Consider the following 21152-nt stretch of genomic DNA (forward strand, 5'->3'; position numbering starts at 1 on the left):
TTGAAAAAAGGTTATTCAAACATCAGTGAAGAAATACAACCCCAAAAGGAGCAAATTACACTTAAAAGTTCCCCTCAATAACCCATACTGCCCTAAAAAGGAAAACTACAGTATCTGCAACATTTTTGAAATTGAGATATGCCACCTACTGGGCTCGTGCAACACTAATACAAAAATTACTGCAGTTTCAGAATGATTCTTCAATGCTTTCCATGACTATTTAGGGGGTCCCATTTGCAGTATCTGCAAAATCAGTAGTAAGGCCAGGGAGCATCTACCATTTTTCTCAGTGATGTATTTTTGCAGATACTACAGTCATCCATTTTAGGGCTGCATAGCCCTTGGCAAAGAGAAAATCCTAACCTAGAATTCTGCAAACTTGAAAATCACCAAAATACTGAAATTTATTAAAATTTACTGAATCTTTTTGATATTTACTAAATATCACAGAAAAACTGGAACAACTGAAAATTTCTGCAAAGGCACTGAGAGAAGTAACATATAACGTGCTGTTGCTGTCGGAATTGTTAAAAGTAGGTATATAATTCACTTAACACTGGGCATCACTTGAAGTGGAAGAGAATAACAAAATGTCAGGAAATGGTGATAAAGGGTAATCCATGAATGGCAGAGCACAAAAACAGGGAAAAAAGTCTGGTGGTCCTGGGAAGGTGTACAGAAAATGGGAGATATCTGCCTTGAAACCAGATGAAACTTTTACTAGCGTTTGTGTACTAGAAACTTTCTGTATTTCAAAATGGCAAATCGGGGTACATTTCTCACTTTCCCAGCCTCTCTATTTCTCACAGATCATAGATTATATGGCACATATACTGACTCTCCTACATAACAGGGATCGGGATCTGGGGATCCACATGTGCAGCACCAACAGCTGACTGCTATTTTCTTTACCTTATGATGGACTGTACCATCTTGGTAAATTCTAAGTAATGGATTTGAGAGAAAAAATGTTAAAAAAGTATTGCCTATATTTATATCAAACAATCTACTGTATATAATATCAAAATTAATGGAAATGGTGGCTCAGAAGTATGGAAACATGGTAAAGACAATTAAAGCTGAACATTTATAAATATACAAGAGTTGCACTAAATATTGTTAACCTGTCAGTAGTAGTCTGTACAAAATGAACGAAACCAGAATGAAACCTTCCACTGAAGTTCATTACATAAACAAAGTCATGATAATCAAGCAGAAAATAGTTTTTGCAAAATGCAACAAGAAACTCTCAAGGCACAAGGAAATAGAAAAAGTTTCAGTCTTAAACTATCCATCTCAGCTGGAAGTCCCTCCACATTAAATTTTTCCTCATATTCAGATAGGACTGCATCTATATAAGCAGCAAGAGATGGTGACAAATTCTTACTACTACTGAATATTTACCATGAACACTAAGTCCAGAACAGAAAATGGATGTGCTAGCTAGCCTGATCTTTTTTGTCTGAAAAATCTTCACACTTAGAAATGAAAATTAAAAATTCTGATAAATTACTTACCTCCATATCTGGCATCCAATAATTAGTCTTCAAACATTCATCTGGTAATGAAAAGGTTTTAACTGCACATAAAATACATATTGCAAGAAAGTTAGCAGGGATAGTTCCTGAAGATACTTCATCACTATACTTCTTGAAGTCATGGTATGTCACTTCTTTCTCCATCGATAGAGTACTGCATGCCACATTCTAAAAGAAATAATTTTAATGAATGTTAAAAAATTTTTCACAAAAAAACCATCACTTACAATTAACCTATTTTATGGACATAAAATTGTCTTTAGCTCATCAGACCCTGTTTAGAATCAAATACACCTTTCCTATGACTTCTAATCCTCAGTCATTAAGCTTTGTTTCCTCATTCCTTATCCTGCAAAACAGACTAAATAGTATGTGAGGAGTCCATTCCATCACAGCCGAGGTGCTTTCCACCACTAGTTTCTTTACTGCTGATTCCACTTCAAAAACCATGAATTCATTTGTTAGATAATTCAGCCATTCTCTAGCTTCTGACATCTCTTTTTTTCATGACTTTAAAAATGTGGAAGTACATGTTCTACCTGTCGACAGAAAAACATCCTTTGCCCTTCTGAAAGGATGCCAGGACCACACAATGAATTGAAAAGGGAGTAATATGAATACACTTGTTGAGACTGGAAATGCCCATGGCTCGATGGCCTTGTTGCATAACAACTGTCCAACCCACCCCTCACAACTCTGAAATTCTGTGTGTGAAGAGTATGGAGAGGATGTCAGGAGAGGATCAGGAAGTTGATAGGGGATAAAAAAGAAGGGTACAACGTATCCTTCCCTGAGAACCATCACTAATGAAGATTCTTCCTGACACTTTGCCAGACACTTCTGAAACTATGTATATGCCCTCCTGAGGATCCACACAGCCTACCTGAACTGGGAGTCCAAAACATCATTTATGGTTACATGTATAATTTTTCCTCTCAGAATGTGAGCCAGTCACTAGTGAAGCAAACCTCAAGGATGGTTTGGGAAATTCTAAATGGAACTTACATGGAAAAAAGGCTGTAGGGACAAGACCCTAGAGGGAAGACTTCAAAGGTAGTGCTAAGAATTTTTTAATCTCCTCACTCAAGACATCTTAGGCGATGGCCTTAAACACTTATGGGAGACAATGATAGGACACTGTCAAAAACAGCTACTAATGGTTGAGCAGGGCCACTTTATATGATTTGTACACACCTGTTTCTGTTACTTTACAACAAAGTTGTAAAAGGAATAAGACATCCCTCCTATTAGCCTCAGAAGAAAGTCTATCAAGGAGAGGTTAAAACTCTGAAGCGTCATCGAGAAACTCTGCCTCTTCAGGATTAATATTTATAACTATTATCATCATCATTATATCTTATATGTACGGTATCTACATATGTACATACATATCTAAGATACTTTCACTTCACCATTAGAACAAAGTACCTTACCAATTAGAGGAGTCTTCGATTCCTTGGTCCAAGAACTTGAAACTTGCAAGCTGAACAGAGACAGGTGAAAAACTTACATTGTATCTAAGTCGTAAACCAGCTCTAAGCAGCTTCAAAAACTGGAAATAGATGCAGAAGCATCCGAAAACCAGCATTAAAGGATACACCTCTGAGATTGCCTCTGTTTTTTAGATTAAGCCAGTAACATGATGGCTCATCGCCTAGTTTGGTTGGTACCTAACAGATCACTCTACAAACAAAGTTGTGAGTACAATATGTACACTGTTCATGTTGGGTGTAGAGCTATTTAACACTAATTTCTAGTTTTCTCTTTCAGCTGTTCATCCACTTCCCAAAGGCTCTGCTTCCATGATAATGCACCTTACCATAATCAGAGTTAACTTCTTACTCGCTTAAACAGGGGCCGAGGTAGAAGTAAACTGCAGAGTGCAGGTCAATGGATTCATCTTCAGCAAGAGGAAGTGAAAATGGAAGAATGCAAGCTATGCACCACTTAAATACTAATGGAGAATCAACCAAATCACAGTTGAAACCCCTCAAGTCTAAATGGAGGCACTGAGACAGAAGAAAACAGCAATCTACAGACAATGATGGTGAGGTGAAAAAACGCCAAGAGAAGGTGACATACCACGGAATGTCAGAAAAGACATCACGGAATGCCGGTAGTAACGGATGGCTGAGAGAGAGAGACAGGTGGGTGGAGAAGGTAGAGGGTTCTTGCATGACGTCACCACGTAAATGTGATGACAGATGTAGCTGTCTGCACAATTCTTAAGAGGCGACTGCCAAGAAGCGAGCCATTCTCTCACCAGGCTAACCCACTCTAGATAAATAAGCGTTGGAAGAGTATGAGTCGCTATTTTGAAAAGGAATAATTGTCACAAGGTGACGAATGCGAGGCAACAGAGAGGAAAACTGAGTAAGAGGAGGAAGGGTTATTGTCCTCTCGGAGGAAGATGCCAGGTGATTAAATGACAATAGGAGAATTGATGCATAGCTCAGAACTACTGAAGTAAATGTACATGCAGTCACTGCTTACCGGCAGCATCGGTTACTGGAGTTTCAGTTTTACGGCACTTGGCTAGCGACGTTTTTTACCTGATTTTCGGAGGCGGTAAGCGATTTTCAGCATCGGTAAGCAGTTTTTTGGCATCGATAAGTGGTTTATGGCGCTGATAACTGGTTAATGGCTCCATTAAGCAGTTTATCAGTGCTTACTGCATCTTCAACACCATTTATTACAATAATCGTTGTGAGGTTCGACATTGGCAAGCGATTTTCGGCATTGGCAAGTGGTTTATCGGCAAAAGCAAGCAATTTTCGGCGCAGCAAGCGAGGTTTATCACCGTTGGCAAGCGGTTATCGGTGTCAGCAAACAGATTATCAGCGTCAGCAAGCGGTTCATCAGCGCTGGCAAGCGATGTTCGACGTCGGCAAGTGGGGCTTATCACCATCAGCAAGCGGTTTATCACCAGCAGCAAGTGATTGTCGGCATTGGCAGGCAGTTTATCGCCATCAGCAAGTGGTTTATCTGCGTTGACAAGCGATTTATCAGTGTCAGCAACCAGTTTATCAAGAGACAAGCAGTTTTTGGCATCGGCAAGTGGTTTCCAGCATTGGAAAGTAGTTTATTGGTGTCGGCAAGCAATTTACCAGGGTCAGCAAGCAGTTTATCGGCATCTGCAGATGATTTTCAGCATCGGTAAGCGGTTTGCCGGCATCAGCAAGCAGTTTACCAGCGACAACAAGCAATTTTCGGCGTCAGTAAGAGGTTTGTTGTATTCCGCAAGCTATTTTCAGCATAGGCAAGAGGTTTATCCACGTTGGCAAGTAATTTTCTGCATCAGCAAGCGGTTTATCGGTGCCGATAAGCAGTTTACTGGAGCTTATGCCGTCATGAACGCCTTTTATTGCCATAATTATCAGCGATTTTTTGGTTAGCTGTGCTTGGCCAGGAACGGAACCCGTCGTAAACCTGGAACTGCCTGTAATGTCTGTATCCCTATACTGTACAGTGCCAACCTGCTTTTCTGAGCTTCATTTTGTTGCGGATTTTTGTGGAACAAATTATCCACTTTTCCGAAAGGGGAACTTTCACTAATTCGTGGATTTTTAGATAACATTGGCAGTCCCTGGTTTACGACAGGTCCAGCTTACGACGTTCCAAGGTTACGACGCTTTTCAAATATATTCATCAGAAATTATTTCCCAGTTTACGATGCATGTTCCACGGTTACAACACGTCGTACACCGATCCGACGGAAGAAATATGGCTCCAAAACGGCAGAATAACCAAAATTTGGAGGCTTTTTTGATGAAAAACTCAATAAAAATGCAGTTTACATCGTTTTCAATACACCCAAAGCATTAAAAATAAGGTTTTCTTAGGATTTTTTACGATTTTCAACGATTTTTCAGTTTACAACGATTTTCAGTGTACGACGTGGTGTGAAAACGGAACCCCCGTCGTAAACCGGGGACTGCCTGTACCAGTGTAAGTACTCTGTATATGATTTTCATCATAAAAATCTGTATTCAGTCACAAACACAGTATGAAAAATACAGTGTTGCTCTGCAAAAAAAAAAAAAAAAAAAAAAAATGTGATAATTTTAATTGATTTTACCAATATATAAAGAAAACAGGATGATTTCAATACTGAGAGAAAACAGCTATGCTTATGTATACAGGGGTAACTTGATTAGTTGCCAAATGTTCTGTAAGACAGATTCATGTAATTTGTATTAAAGATTTATTTAATTTGTATTAAACATTTTACAGATATTTTGCTGTGTTTACATTAGCATTAATATCTTAAAATTAATAAATCATTGTTACAAGCATTTTAGGGGCATATATACATAAGAGTAACAGTAGTAAAGGGGTACTAATCCAAGATTACTTAGGGTGTTTTGGGATGATGGTTTGGGGTGTCTTTTGTTTGAATTGATATTAAATTGTTTTAGTATGATAATTTAAGGTATATCTTTATTTGAACTACTAAATTAAGCAGTGAACTTCTCAAATAGACAGTTATAAGCATTTTAGTTTAAGGGGTACAAGGTATTTGGCAGTGATAAGCAGTTAAAAGCATTTTTGGGGGGATTTTGCATTTCCGAAGATTTTGCATTTCTGCGGTGGGTTCTGGAACCTATCACCGCAAAAAATTAAGGGAGCACTGTAATTCTACTGTTCCACATACATCACTATCACTCTCCAAATTGGATGATACGTGACCCAGTGAATGTGAGCGCTTAACCACCAAGTAACTCCTCCGGATAATGCGTCAAATCAAACCAGAGAGAGTTGAGAGAGGTGGCGAAGGGCAAAGACCTTGGTTCTGAGACATGTATGGTCCCTGTCCGTGGAGAAAACCAATGGATCCAGAGAGCAGGCTACAGACAGACGTCAAGGCTCTGACACCTTCTTCCTCATGGGGGTACCAATAAAAGGTTGATCAGCATGGGCAGGGGGGGAGGGCAATCTTTGCCCTAATATATATGGTCAAATTCTAACTATAGTAAAAGAGTATTTCTCAATTACCTATTATTTTTCTCTTGAACCACACTGGGAGCAAAAGAAGGTGGAGCAGGAGTGAGAACGGAATTAACCTAAGCTATCAGGAAGAGGAGGAGAAGCAACACAGGAAGACAACAAGAAAAGACTAAGTAGGCTTACCGTGTGTGGCAATGAATTGTCTATGTAATCTATCGGCCGCTAGCATCTTCCAATATACTTCACAAATTTTCATCCTCTCAACAGATCACTCCTTATTATCTTCACATCAAGAAAACCACACTTGTGCCTCAACAGCTAGGCTAACACAAACGTCATGCACAACCGAAACATTCTGTTTCCACAAACTCTTTCCTATACAACTTCGTGTTTTCATCTCTGCTCGTTGTAGGTGACAATGCAAAAACAGAAAACAAGCACAATACCATGCAGGAGAAAACTAGCCAGAAATCATCAAAATTATTAATAACACCGATTCACACTGCCTGCATAAGGACAGGGCATGAAGAATTCTGACTAGAATGTAAACATTCCAGCACCAGCTAGTGGGAAACAGGTGATTACAGAGAGTCCTAGCAGGTTAGCCAAGCATTGTTTTGTTTTTTGGCTGCCGAATGCACCTAATGGCACGAAGATATAAGCTAACTTTAACAGCAGGTAAGATTCCTTCCAAATAATATTAAATACAAGCAGTCCCTGGTCATCGGCGATCCGGTCTTACGGGGGTCGTCTAGCGATGACGATAACCGGATTTTCGACACCGATTCCTTGTTGGCGCTGATCGCCGGTTATCGGCACAGCTGATCACCAGTTATCGATGCCGATAACTGATTATCAGTTCCAATAACCAGGAATCAGGGCTAGTATCGCTGATTTTCCGTTATCATCACGCTGTCAGGAACGGAACTCCATCGATAACCAGGGACTCCCTGTACACACTGTATCATAATTTTCTACTTAATGTTTGCTTTTAAAGACAAGAGGTCTGTTGCTTGATCTTAACATCAATTCAGAAGTCCTTGATTACTAAATCCTGCAATTCTTGGTTGGCATATTCCAGAGATTTTAGGTCAATCTATACTGATGCCTCTGAATCTAGTACATGAGTTTCATAGCAAAGGTGTAACTCTCTTTTCAATCTTAATTTACAATGCTTATTTATTTGAAATTTACCAGGTACTGAGAAAGACACCATAATGAAAAGTAATTTTATCAATGTTGCAATTCAAAGATGTCTTCACTTCAGCTAACCCCTTGGCTTTAAAAATTTTAACAGTAGTTCTACACTATACAATGTAGAGGCATGCAAATCAAAGTGTTTGGAGTCTGCAATGTGGGTATGGTTGGAAGTAAAGTGCTGTTATTTATTTTCAACGTATTGGCATCAATGACCATGGATGTCATAATGCCCTACAATCTTAAATCAATCAACCAATCCATCACCTCCACCTATGAGATCTGTATATAATCATGTAACCCTTAAAAAATTATTTTATCATATGTCTCATGTGTCATGCAACTTCCTTTTTTGAGAGACCAAATTACATTAGACTAACCTCTTTTCCTCCATCTATTATCTATCCAATTTTCTAGTTAAATAAGTTAAAAAAAAGTAAAAGAGAATGATAAAATTACCGTTAGTAACATTATACTCATTTCATAAATACGTACAGCCATAAACAACCGAAAGAGAAACAGCTGTTTTACTACGAACAACCGAATTGGATAACAACAGCTGTTTTGCTTGCATTTCAACCATCGTACGTTAGAAAAAATTACTCAAGTTATATTACAAATGACATTAAGTAAAATAGGACTGATATATTTATACATAAATTTTTACAAGCTCCTTGGAAAAGATGCATATTAATTATATTTGTATTTTATAATATGATACTAGTATGTGAATATTACACACACCAATTTTGTATCTTGTGTATGATACGACCCCCTTAAAATTAGCTTCAAAATTAGGTCTTCAAAAGTCGCATGACACGCATATATATATGATAACTTTCTGAAAATATATTTAATTTTCACGCAAACTCTACACTTGCAACCCCACTAATATCTCACGCAAACTCTACACTTGCAACCCCACTAATATCTCACAAGTAATAAGTTTAAAAAAAGTGAGTCAGTAAACTACTAAACCCTCTGCGCAGGACTGCTGGCCGACTGTCAGTTTCTTCCATAACCATAAATGGCTAATTATAAGTAATGGGTCAGTAGGAAAAAATCAACTGAGTTTCCAAAAAGTTAGATAATCAAGCAGTATAATTTCCCAACATGGACAGAACATAGTCATTACTATGTGGAACTGACTTCTCTTTTCATCGTATAGTGCTTTTAAAATATAGTAAGATTAAAAGTAGAAGCAATTTTCTAAGCACCACACTAAAAGACTTACTACAAGTAGTTAATCATTAGTCCTGTTCCATTACTTACTTGGCACTAATTTTGTCTAGCACAATTTTAAGTTACCCAGGTCGTCACACCAACATGCTGCTACTATTTGTTGCGTTACTTGTTGTATAAAGTCATTCAAACTTGTTTTCTACATTAATTGTAGCCTGCTTACTTTCACTCCCAGCCATGGATCCAATGAATAATGGAAATGCTTCTCATGTAAAGCTCTAACACCTTAAACAGTCCATAAAAACTCAACAGTGGTTGTCTATGAGAAGCTTGTGTGAATTTTACAGCACTGGCTCTTTGACAGTTTATGACATATAGATTGCACTGCTGTAATTTTAGTATTAAAAAATGTAAAAGATACCAAGGCTTATGGATACGATGGCATTTGCATACAATTTATTTGAGATGCACTATATGTATAATTAAATTTGATCTTACGGCGATAACTAATATGTCAACAGTCTCAAATACTTATCTACACTTAAGGAAATATCGCTAAGTGATCCCTATATTTAGAAGCGGAAATGCCCATGACGTCCCTAATTATTGACCAACCTTTTTACTTCCGATCGTATTGAAAGTACTGGAAGAGGTACCTGCCAATCAGCTGACTGAATTCTTGGAAAAAAAGAAACTTATTTCAGAAAGCAAACATAGTTTCAAGCCGAAATTATCTACAGAAACTGCCCTACTGAAAATGTGAGATGAAATCTACACAAATATGGAGAATAAGAAAATATCCTTCTTCTGCTGCTGGATCTTCCAAAGGCTTTCAAAAGTGTAAATCATGCTATTTTATTAAAGGAATGCCCAATAACAAATACTGACCCCAGCTGGTTTGAAAGCTATCTCGGTAACATATCTCAATTTGTCAGACTAAATGACGTCGTTTCAACTTGAAAAAATAAATTTGGAGTTCCTTATGGATCAATTCTCAGCCCTATGATCTTTTTAGCGTCCAGTATGTCAACAATCTAATCAAATCATTAGCCGGCTATTTAATCACCTAGTATGCTGAAAATACTCACATTTTAATAGAAAGTGATGTAAAGTCTTATTTACAGTGCAGAAGAAATTTAGAACAGAGCTAAGTGTTATTTTCAAAAGAATGGCCTGCTTCTTAATGAGAACTGGGGACAACCTCCAAATTAATTGTAATGGAAATATCATTGAGCCAATGACAACTGTAAAAAATCTGGGTGTTTACTTTGGCTGATATGTGAGCTTTGAACCACATATAGAGCAAGTTTACAAGAAAGTAAAGGGGTACTCTCATATTTCTAAATAGGGTAAAAGAATCACTTGAACCACCTGTTCAGCTACTGGCAATGAGCCTTATTAATTATGGCTTAAAAGTTTGGGGAGTTACAACAGAACACAGGCAGAAATTTCAACAGCTTCAGAACTTTGCAACTCATGAGGCTATAGGCAACGTAAGAAAATATGAGTACATTTCTCCCTTTCCGAAACAACTAGATGACTAAGATCTACATATATATACTTTTGCTTTTCAAACTTTTGAGAAATAAAATCCCTGGCTGGTTATATAGTTTTCCAACAGTAAATTCTCTTAAGTGGGGCTACTACCAGTCAGGGGGAAGACCTGTTCGTAAGTACAGTCGACCCCCACCTATTTGCAGTTCCGGATTCGCACTCGCCTATTTGCGGACTCACCTATTTGCGGATTTCTCTATGGAACACATGTACACATTATTCGTGGAAAATTCGCCTATTTGCAGTATTTTTCATAGAGAAATATTCACAAATTACTGTATTTTCATATCATTTTCGTGACTAAATGCACTTTTTGTGATAAAACTATTAAAATATTCAGGTATCAGCCTTTTTAGAGGGTTTTAGGTGTTTTGAACTACCAAAATAGGCAGCCTTAAGCTTTTTTTACAGGTGTTTTAAGTATCTGCAGATTTTAGCTATTCGCGGGGGGTAGCGGTATGCATCCCTGGCAAATACCAGGTGGTCAACTGTAGATCCAACATTGATACTGGCTCACGACAGGTAAACATACTGTACGAGGTCCACATCTATATATTAAGATTTCATGAAAAATGACAGAAACTGGTACTCTGTTCACCTTTAAAGATTATCTCAAGAAACGGCTTTTAAAAGAATCTTTTTAAATACCTTTTGAGTGCTGTTTTACTGTGCTTTAATTTTATCTACTGATGCTGGACGTACAGTAGTACAACATTGAGAATGTTGCCACTGTGTGTTTTTACACTGTGTAACATTGTATAAGTATGTGATTTTGCATTGTAGAAATACCCAATGCATACTGGAAATAAAGATTATTATTATACATTCAAGCATGGTATCCCACAGGCTTTCTAAGAATTTCCCTAAACTTATACAGTACAGTGCGGTCCCGGTTTACGATAACGAAAATCGAAATAACGGAAAATCGTCGAAAATCGTCAAAAATCATAAAAAAACTTTTAATGCTCTGGGTGCATTGAAAACGATGTAAACTGCATTATTATTGAGTTTTACATAAAAAAACCTTCAAATTATGATTATTCTGCCGTTTTGGGGCCATAGATCTGACGCGTCGTAACCCGAACATCATAAGCCAGGAAATAATTTCTGATGAATATATTTGAAAAGCGTCATAACCTCAGTCATAAACCGGGACTGCCTGTATATGCAAAACACAAAAAAAATATTTGAGAGAGCAGTAAAATGTAGGAAACATACAAGATGAAATGGATGTCAATCATATCTTAATATAAAAAAGAACAAAGAGAGAAAAATGCACTGTACCTTGAAGTTTTCCATGCTCATCAAGGAGAAATCCATGACCAAATGGGCTAACTTCAAAAGCAAACCCTTGTCCATCTTCTCATCTGTTAATCCAAAATAGAGCAGTACCAAAGATATGAACTGATGCATAAGATTATTCTCTTGTTTCAACTGCTTCCTAATTAGCTCCCATAAGAAACTGTCACTAGCAGACATATTATGTATAACTTTTGGTAGTATTTGCCATATTCTGCTACAGTACTCTTTCCTTTCTATGTTTTCATCAGTAATCACAACACTCATATCACAGGCAATGGCATTCAAAAATGGAACACTTCTGCCATATTCTGACTTCAAAACTGCCTTTGCAATTGTCACGTCTACACTACTCTTGGGGCACAATATGAAAGGCAAAAAGACATAGACTGCATCATTCATTTCACTCTCATCAGAACAGTGCTTCTGTGAAAGTGCCTTAGCTAAACATTTGGCACTTAGCTTTTTTACATGGTTCCAAGCCTTGCCATGCGTTTCACTTTTTATAATCAGTCTCTTGCATTCCTTGATGATGACAGAAGTGTCCAGTACATCCTCAATCTTTTTGACAGAGAGGCCTTTTACAACAACTTCAGGGGAATCATCTGCCAATATGTAAGTTAGATTCAACATGACGATCTCCTTGTTTCTTTCCTGAAAAAATAAAAGGATTAATTCTAAAAATTAGAATTAGCCCCTTCAGTTTTACATGACTTTTGTTTTGTATTACGGATAAATGGATAAAAAATTTACAACAGCTTTCCTAAAGAACCTCTAAATTGCACACTTTTATTATTAACCTTGAAACCCAAACACTTTTCCCATTAACAGCCCTGACCACTGCTATAAGAGGTACTGTATACTGTATCTTGTTATCAATATCAGGTACACTTTAATATTCAATACTAACTCCACTCTATTCAAGTAGTCCCTCGTTTACCTGTTTTCATCCTACCCAAAAGTCTATGTCATCCACTGAGCCCCCAGCACCACAATATACATAAAAAAAACATATGTTCACAGCTCCTATAGGATTATATAGTTATGGGGCATTGAAATATTTCATACAATCCTTATTGGAATGTACTACAGTGTCAAACATGTTTAAGAAATATTGGGGCGAGATGAATACTTGTGTCAGTGTATACCAGGCTGTTTGTAAACTGTAGTTCTTGCTAGGAGCAAAAGGAATTTTGGTCTTGGAAATCTAGGTGCCTCACGTGGACCCGAGTGTTGACCTATTGACCTGTAGAGTGTCATCAGATCTTCATGTTACGAGGGAGTGGCAGAATGTTCTAGAATTATGAGTGTGTGCGTAAGTCCGCTCGAAAAGGGGTCATTGATGGGTAATAAATTGAGATCTCGAGTACAGATGAGGGATTCGGGCAGTAACTTGGTGAATGTGCTGCCTAGGTGAGGGAGCTCGACTTTTGCCAGTAAAGGTGAGAAGCGATCTTTTCATTTTAAAATTCCCGATTGGACATCGAGTTAATTGTGTACTCTATTGGTTTCATCTACATTTTATTACTGAATATTTTTTTTTCCTCTTTATTGTCTTGCATACTTACCATGTATAACCTTTGGGATGTGTTGGGTGATTTTGGTAACATGGGAATTCTCCCATTTATGCATTTATATGTCTTTGTGCTTTATTTTAAAGGTGACCTTTTATTTCAGATGGATTTGTTAGTGGTCACATGTCAAGGGAATTTCTGACATATAACTGTGACTTCGGTCATGACAGACTTAGACTTACAAAGTTTTGGGATATGTAATTGATTGGTGTCAAAATGTATTTACCAGTCCAAGAGTTTGATTTTTCATTTACTTTTTTTGCCAGAAGTTAAGGACAGTCTTTGACCTTCTCTTCTTTAATTTTGCTTTTGTTTTGTCACATTAAGTTTGGGAATAAAAGCTGTATTTTGGTAGAACATTTGTTTCGTCTAGCCTTGACCTAATTTGAACTCTGACATGAGTGAGAGAGATTGACTTCGATGAGCAGGGATGACGGTGTTGACATTAAAGGTAGGTTGTCTCTTGTTTTGAGATTTACGATTTTGGTTATGGAAGAAGTCGGGAGAAGGATAAAACAGATGGTGGCGGCCTTTGAATTTCTGGAGAAAGTTAGTCTGTAAGGTTACAAAATCTTTTGAGCCTGGCATTGGGAAAGGAAACAGCTAACAAATAACCATAAGCATTGTAAGCAGAGAACCTCAAGTATTCATACAGTGAACTGCAAGAGAAGCACTAATGGCACTAACCCCCGACGGGGATTGGAAGAATGAAAGAAGGATCTATCACCAACTCTGAGACTTCAGTGTGCAACCTTGAGTCAACAAACAATTCATGACGTTCATGACTCAATGTTTTTCTTAAAGAGGCTTTGAAAAAAGCAATTTTGGAAAGGTGCAGGCAGAGGCTTGCCAGACAAGGTCCTTTCACTGGTGTAAGTCCTGCCCCTCCTGCTATAAGCACATGGTCTAACTGTTGCTAGCAGTGATCTCAATCCTGTCCCAAAGCACAAGTTGGAGTCCAAATTAGGAAGACAGCTCGATCTATTACCATAAAAGCAGGCAACTGGGAAGAATGGTCAGAGGCTGAGGCAGGGGCTGGAATTTATGAAGAGGCAACTACTGAAGGTGGGAGGACAGCTGGATGTAGGAGGGTGAGGAGTGGCTGAACGTAGACATGGCTAGTGGTTGTGGAGGGACTGTTGCAAGTACTGTATAGCTAAAAGCAGAACAGTCATGTGAGAACTCAGATAATGAAGAATGGCTAGCAGCAACATGATATTGGGAGAAGGGAAACAGCTTGAAAGAGACTTAAGGTTAACTTCCAGAGTGCAGTTGGTCATAGTCAGAGGCACATTTTTGGAAGAAGCATCTAGTGATACAGACAAGAGGGTAGTACCAGGCAAGCTGTCAGACCCTGAAGAACAATGACCCAGCCTATGATCCTCATCTTAAATAACACGATGGACTAGTTTCATCCTACTGGCACTGTAACTCTTCAGATATAATACAGAGACCTTGGGCAAAGACAAACCCACTAAGAGGCAGCCAAAAGCAAAGAAAGCAAGGGCATCCCAGTAGCCAGACAACACAAACTCTCCATCCTCTGTTTCTATAAAAAAAAAATGAATAATAAATCTTTAAACTGATCCAAAAACACAATGGTTTCAGTGGACCTGGATGCCTCAAGTGATGCAGGAGATGTATAATGCTTCTTGCAAAGCAGAACTGGAGACTCGCAAGGAGAGGGGCAATCTTTCATGACAGCAAACAACAGCAGATGCAATGAGGGCTTATAGGCAGACTGGAAATGACTACTAAACATAAAAATACTGACATCATCAGGGGAGTTCCTGGAATTTTTCTTACAGCAATCCTGCTTAAATAAAAATTACACTGGATGGGAGACTAACCTCGAGAAACGGAACAAGTAAATGATCTGAACCAGGCATACAGTACATAAATGATGCAGATCACTCTAAAACTACACAAAACTTACACAGATACAGGCCCATTGGTAAGGTCACAGATACAAGGAAATGCTAACTGAAGAAGACAAAAAAGATACTTATCAAGTCTAAGTTAAAGTTTCTAAGTTAAAGCATGAGGAAAAGCAAATCTTAGGTAAGTTTCTCAGTTAAAGCGTGAGGAAAAGCAAAACTTGAAATTTTAATAATAATATTAGGAGCGAGAACAAATACTGGGCAAACATAGAGACCACCAAAGAGAAGAAAAGAAATTTAGTAATACTATGTTACAGAAACAAAAATAAATATAAAAGTAAGATCACAAGGAAGATCTAACACTAAACCCATAGTTATAGCTAACTCTGAACCCTAATGACTTGATGTACACTTAGCTATAAAGAAAAATAAAAAATAGAGAGACAAACCAGTTACTGGAAAAAAAAAACGCTTAAAAGCTAGACAACAAACCAGTAGTTACCAGTTAGAACCAACGCCAAAACAACCAAAACCAAAAACAGACAACCAATACTGAAATTGGAAAGCTTTTAGGTTACCTGCAAAACAAATCAAACGATGAACAACTGCAAAGATGAGAAGGAACGGAGAAATGAATAAAAAAAAAATCAGTGGGTAGCAAACTCCAAAAATGTCTGGGGAAGACTGTAGGCTGTGAAAAGGTTTGCAAAAACATATTTATGAAAACCTAAGGCATATGCATTATCTTACCAGGAGTACTAGACCTTTCTCTTCTAAAGAATGAGGTGTCTAGGATTTTCAAGATTTTCCAAAAAACCAAATTGTTTTAACTCCTTACCAGTCCTCTAGATAACCTATTGGCAAACTTCTCAGCAGCTGCTAATCTCACACTATCTTCAGGGTGAACCAGATGAATAAACTTGATGGAAGTTCCATCAGTGCCAGAATCAGAATGCAACATTTCTTCAATGACCTGTAAACCGTAAGGGATTGGTGAGAAAACAGTCGTATCTACTAGACACAATGGCAAAACTGAATTATCGGCTATTTCAAGCTTCCTATATTTCTCAAAACAGTGGATATGTCAGTGAAGGTAACAAATGCACAAAGCAAAGTATCTATTATTTAGGTTATACAAAAATTACATATTTATGCAGTTGGGCCCCAAGATCCTCTGATTCACTTACCTGTGGTTACCTACAGGGAAAAAATAAAATTGAAAGACCTCTCAAATTGCGCATGCCATACCAACTAGTGAAACATAATTCAAAACATTCCCAAGCATTCCCCTTTGTCTTCCTAGGCATGCACCACCACAGCACCACGTTCTACACTCAGTCCAAGCTACTGTGGCATATCTCCTGTACAGACTGTGCACTCCATCGTTTAGTTACAAAGAAGTCTTAGTAAACCTGCACTATGGCTCCAAGGCATGAAAGAAGTGTTTCAAGTGGTAGTGAGAGCAAGCTCAAGAGGGCCTGTGATGACTGAAAAGGTTAAAGTGTTAGATATCACTGAAACAAAAAACTCTCAAGCCAAGATTACTAGGAAGCTAGACAAGAATGAATTGCCAATTCAACAAATCTTCAAGTATAAGAAAAGCATACACGAAAGATTAGCTGCCATGCCCGAGTGTATGGAAGTTAGTAAAACAGTGCAGGATAGTATTGGAAAAATGGAAAAAGCGCTGAGCACATGGATAGAGACATTAAAAGCTCTACCGTACCACATGACAATATATCTCAAAATTTTTTTTAATCTGTTATAACTAACATTAAAGTGCTTTCTAGGACTCTGTTGCACCTTCAGGTATTCTAATATGCTTTGAAAAATGGATGATGTTTACCTCCTTATGTTCACTCTTCTTAGTTGCAGTAAACTCTGAAATAGCTTGGCTGTAGCCATCGGGGTAATTGACTTCAAGCAACCCCACCACTTCTGCCATTTTCAGAGAGCTCTTCAAATCTTGCAATGGTTTGAAATTCTGCTTCCAAACTTCTAGCACACATCTGAAAAAACATTCAATCTTATCAATATGGTAACTTGATAAAATATCTTAAATAAAATCTCTAGTCGTCAAATTCTATTAGAGAGAACTCACTCGTTTACATAGGCACAAAATCACTGCTTTACAAAAAATTGCTGAAAGGGCAGTGAAACCCTAATTTTTAAAAAATATTTTCAACATTAGCTCCTTTACCATTGCATACTGTTCAAATTTTAAAGTGCTTAGCCTCCATAAAATATTTTTGACAGGAAGGTTTCCCTGTCACTGTACATTAACGACAACAAAAGTTAGCCTACGTATCCGCATTGTACTACGCCTACTGCAAAAATCACTCTGCAGTAATAAACTCTTCTATCAAGATAATTTGGTTTTTGTACATAAAACAAATTATAATAAAAAACATCTCAAATTTTTCCTTGAAAAAGTGAATAAGAAATAAAGTTTATAAATCCTAAATACTGTACGGACATCACAGTCTGTATCTCTGAAAGTTTGTATGTATAGGACTACATGTACTAAATTTTTATATATCTAATAGCATTTATACAGAGGTAGGCTACCTAACTCAGTGGATTACATCACTTAATGAACTCCCCTGAGTCCAACAAAAATAAACAAAATATTTTGCAGTTATCAAAGAAATACAGTAAGTACAATAGAGTTACCAGACAGTGGACTGAGTGAACCCAAGAAAACCACCTCCCGTCCTTAGCATATAACCCACTATGTACGCTGGAGGTATCAGACCATAAATGAACAAATAGCATGCAAGAGAATGAAGGTTTCCTATTTTTACCAGTGAGGGTGGACGGTGAGTGAATGAACAAACACACTCACGATGACAGACACCTTCCTGGCCGTGCCTGTCGGGGTGAACAGTGGACACACACACACACACACACACACACACGCAACCCATGCTTGCCTCTTTGAGTATCACATTAGGGAACATTATTAACTATCTATGGGCACACCCAGTTTCTCTCTCTCTCTCTCTCTCTCTCTCTCTCTCTCTCTCTCTCTCTCTCTCTCTCTCTCTCTCTCTCTCTCTCTCTAGCAGAGTTTTTAATGACAATGCAATACAGTTCTGCACTGTACTTATTACAATGCAGTTATGTAATGTTACACTTATTCAGTATATGCATTGCATTAAAATAAACTTTGCTCTCTCTCTCTCTCTCTCTCTCAATTTTTTATATTTTGCCATTGCTTATATTTTAAACAATTTTTCTTTTTCTTTTATATACTGCATAGGTTTCGAATACAGGCAGTCCGCAGTTAATGGCAGGGGTTCCGTTCTCGGGCGAGCACCACTAACCGAAAATCAGCAATAATAGCACCGATAGACCGCTTAAAAGCACTGCTAACCAGATATTGGCACCGATATCTGGTTATCGGCGCCAATAACCCGCTTACTGACTTACCGACACCGATAAACCGCATGCCGACGCCAATAAACTGCTTACCGATGGCAATAAACTGCTTACCAACGCCAACACACTGCTTACCGACACCGATAAACCACTTATCAAAGCCAATATCTTGCTTGCTGATGGCAATAAACTGCTTACGACACCAATAAACCACTTACCAACACTGATAAACCGCTTACCGACGCCAATAAACCACTTGCCACTGCTGAAAATCAATTACTGGTACCAAAAATCTGGTTAACAGTGTCGCTAGTCACGCGCCATAACACCAGAATGCCATTAACTAATGCCGCTGGTAAGCGGGAACTGCCTACAGTATTTTATATATCATGTGAGCATGAGAGGGGTACAGGTGCATAAACAGATTTTTTGAAGCAACTCGTTTAGCAGAGATATCTCTGAACTGGATTAAGTAGACCAATATTTTAAACTGAGTGATAATTACATAATACTGGTTGCAGAGGCTATTGTGTTGGTTACCGTTTTTGCCAGTTTTTGTTACTTTGTGGATTTCATTACTTCCTGGAAGGGGAAGACCCCAAGCTGTCCATTAAGTTGAGGCGAGACAGTATTAAGAATGAACTTTTTAAGTACTCTACAGCATAAGCTGAAAATGTATTCTTAAACAAGAAAATAAATATTTGTACAGCCACATAGTCAATGAATTTGCCCTGACATGTATCTTCAATAAAAAAACTCTCTTCACGAGGCATACAAATTAGAGGATCAATCACCACACAAAAGAGCGTGACATTCATTAGTACACAAAAGACTTTGTCTAACTTTAATGACAGATTCATTCAAACAAAACATGTCCAAAGAACAGTGCAGGGAAAACATACCTATGCTATGCAGTGCATTTGCATTAACCATAAAATACTGCCATTTTGACCAAATTTAAAAGAATGACAGCACATTTTAGACATAGTGAACTTTAAAGAATTTACTGTATTACCTTCATATCTAAAAATATACAACTGTATAAGATTAACAAAGGATATTTACCTTATAACTTTGGTAGAGTCTGACAAAGAGAACTGCAGAGACTGTATGAACTGCATGAAATTCAAAAACTTATCTATTTTCCAGTTTTCAGTACCATCACTATCACTTAACAACCATCTGGAAGGGAAAAAAACAGTCTTATTACAACCTTCAACAAATTGTTTCTAATCTTCAATATTTACCAAACATTACTTTACACAAGCTTTCCAACATTATTTCTTGATTCTTTTCTGACTGTTCAGACTGAAATTATAAATACGCACAATAATAAGGCATATAATAATGAAATAAGAGAAATGTCAGAAGACAAAGCACTATTGTTGTAAAATATGTGTTCCAGCCCAAGAAGAACCCTAAGAGTTCAGAGGTCTGGTTAAACAAATCATTTATAACTAACTAAATTTACAATACGTGAATTTTCATGGAAATCTACTAAAAATAAATAGTGCGAAACTGTGGGGAATGCCTCCAAGCACTTCAAGTAAAACATTTCAATGAACCACAAAGTGTAAGCTGAGCTACCTACCTCTCCCATGAAGTCATGATGCTTTCAACCACGCTGCATATATTTCTAAAATATGCTTAACACCTACATGCCTTCAGTAATGCATAATTGTTTTGGAACCACTCAATATAATTATTAGCTAGCTTACATTAGCCTATATGAAATAAATCTGGCAAACTGGGACAAGGTCTTCCCCCGACAGTAGGCTGGATGAGTGAGGTTTCACTTTAAAAAAATACACTGCTTATGCCTGGAGAAGGATGATGGTACATGCACACTTCCAGCTCTCTGCCAAAGTCTCCTTGTCTCCAAGGATGAAGGGGAACATCAGCCAATGTCAAATTAATCCTTTAATCTTCACCCAAATTCTGACAAATCTTAAAAATCTACTGCGAAGAAACAGACTTCTGAACTCTTCTAATTTAATTTTGGATGAAACCATTTTATACTGAGCACTCAAAGGGAAAACCAAATAAATTATGAGCATTAACAAAAAGGGCTGGCACAAGGAGTAATGTAGGCTATAACTTGTAAGCATAACTACTAGCCTCATACAATAAATGTAAGATATTGCTTCCTTCTTTACTACAAACAATTCCATGATACATCAGATTCCAGTCTCTGGATATCTGTTGTCAGTTCAATGACATCTAAACAATTCTCTTCTACGTGTTTATCCAACCTCAACTGAGGTTACTTTATAAACAAGAAAAATTCAGCTTAATACAGGAAGAAACTACAATGACCACATACAACCTGACTAATTTGTGTATTTGTAATTTTCATCTAGATATTAACAGCATGCAGAAGTTGCACAAAAGAAACCGTAATAAAATGCAATACTAACAGCTGGAAGGCAATAATCTTGGATACTAAAGGTATAATTACTTTTCTTTAGCTCTGCTAATTGGGATGTCAGTCGTCCATAATACAGAGACTAGTGGTGAATAACTACCGTATTTGATGGCTTATAAGACGCATATCTGCACAGGACGCACCCCAATTTCAGCAGGACATTGAGGGAAAATAA

At 37.6% G+C, this 21152-nt stretch overlaps 1 protein-coding gene across 1 annotated transcript in view; it reads right to left on the reverse strand.

Moving 5' to 3' along the window:
* Positions 1-21152, reverse strand: part of l(2)k09022 (HEAT repeat containing 1 homolog l(2)k09022) — a 107366-nt gene that overhangs the window by 63733 nt on the left and 22481 nt on the right. Inside the window, exons 9-13 of the mRNA XM_067123960.1 lie at positions 19618-19734; positions 17018-17180; positions 16010-16144; positions 11703-12371; positions 1518-1706 (exon numbers count right to left, since the gene is read on the reverse strand). Coding sequence (XP_066980061.1) covers positions 1518-1706; positions 11703-12371; positions 16010-16144; positions 17018-17180; positions 19618-19734 — 1273 coding nt within the window. The remainder of the gene's footprint in view (positions 1-1517; positions 1707-11702; positions 12372-16009; positions 16145-17017; positions 17181-19617; positions 19735-21152) is intronic.

The sequence above is a fragment of the Macrobrachium rosenbergii genome, chromosome 22 (assembly GCF_040412425.1).
Source record: "Macrobrachium rosenbergii isolate ZJJX-2024 chromosome 22, ASM4041242v1, whole genome shotgun sequence".
NCBI classification, from domain to species: Eukaryota; Metazoa; Arthropoda; class Malacostraca; order Decapoda; family Palaemonidae; genus Macrobrachium; species Macrobrachium rosenbergii.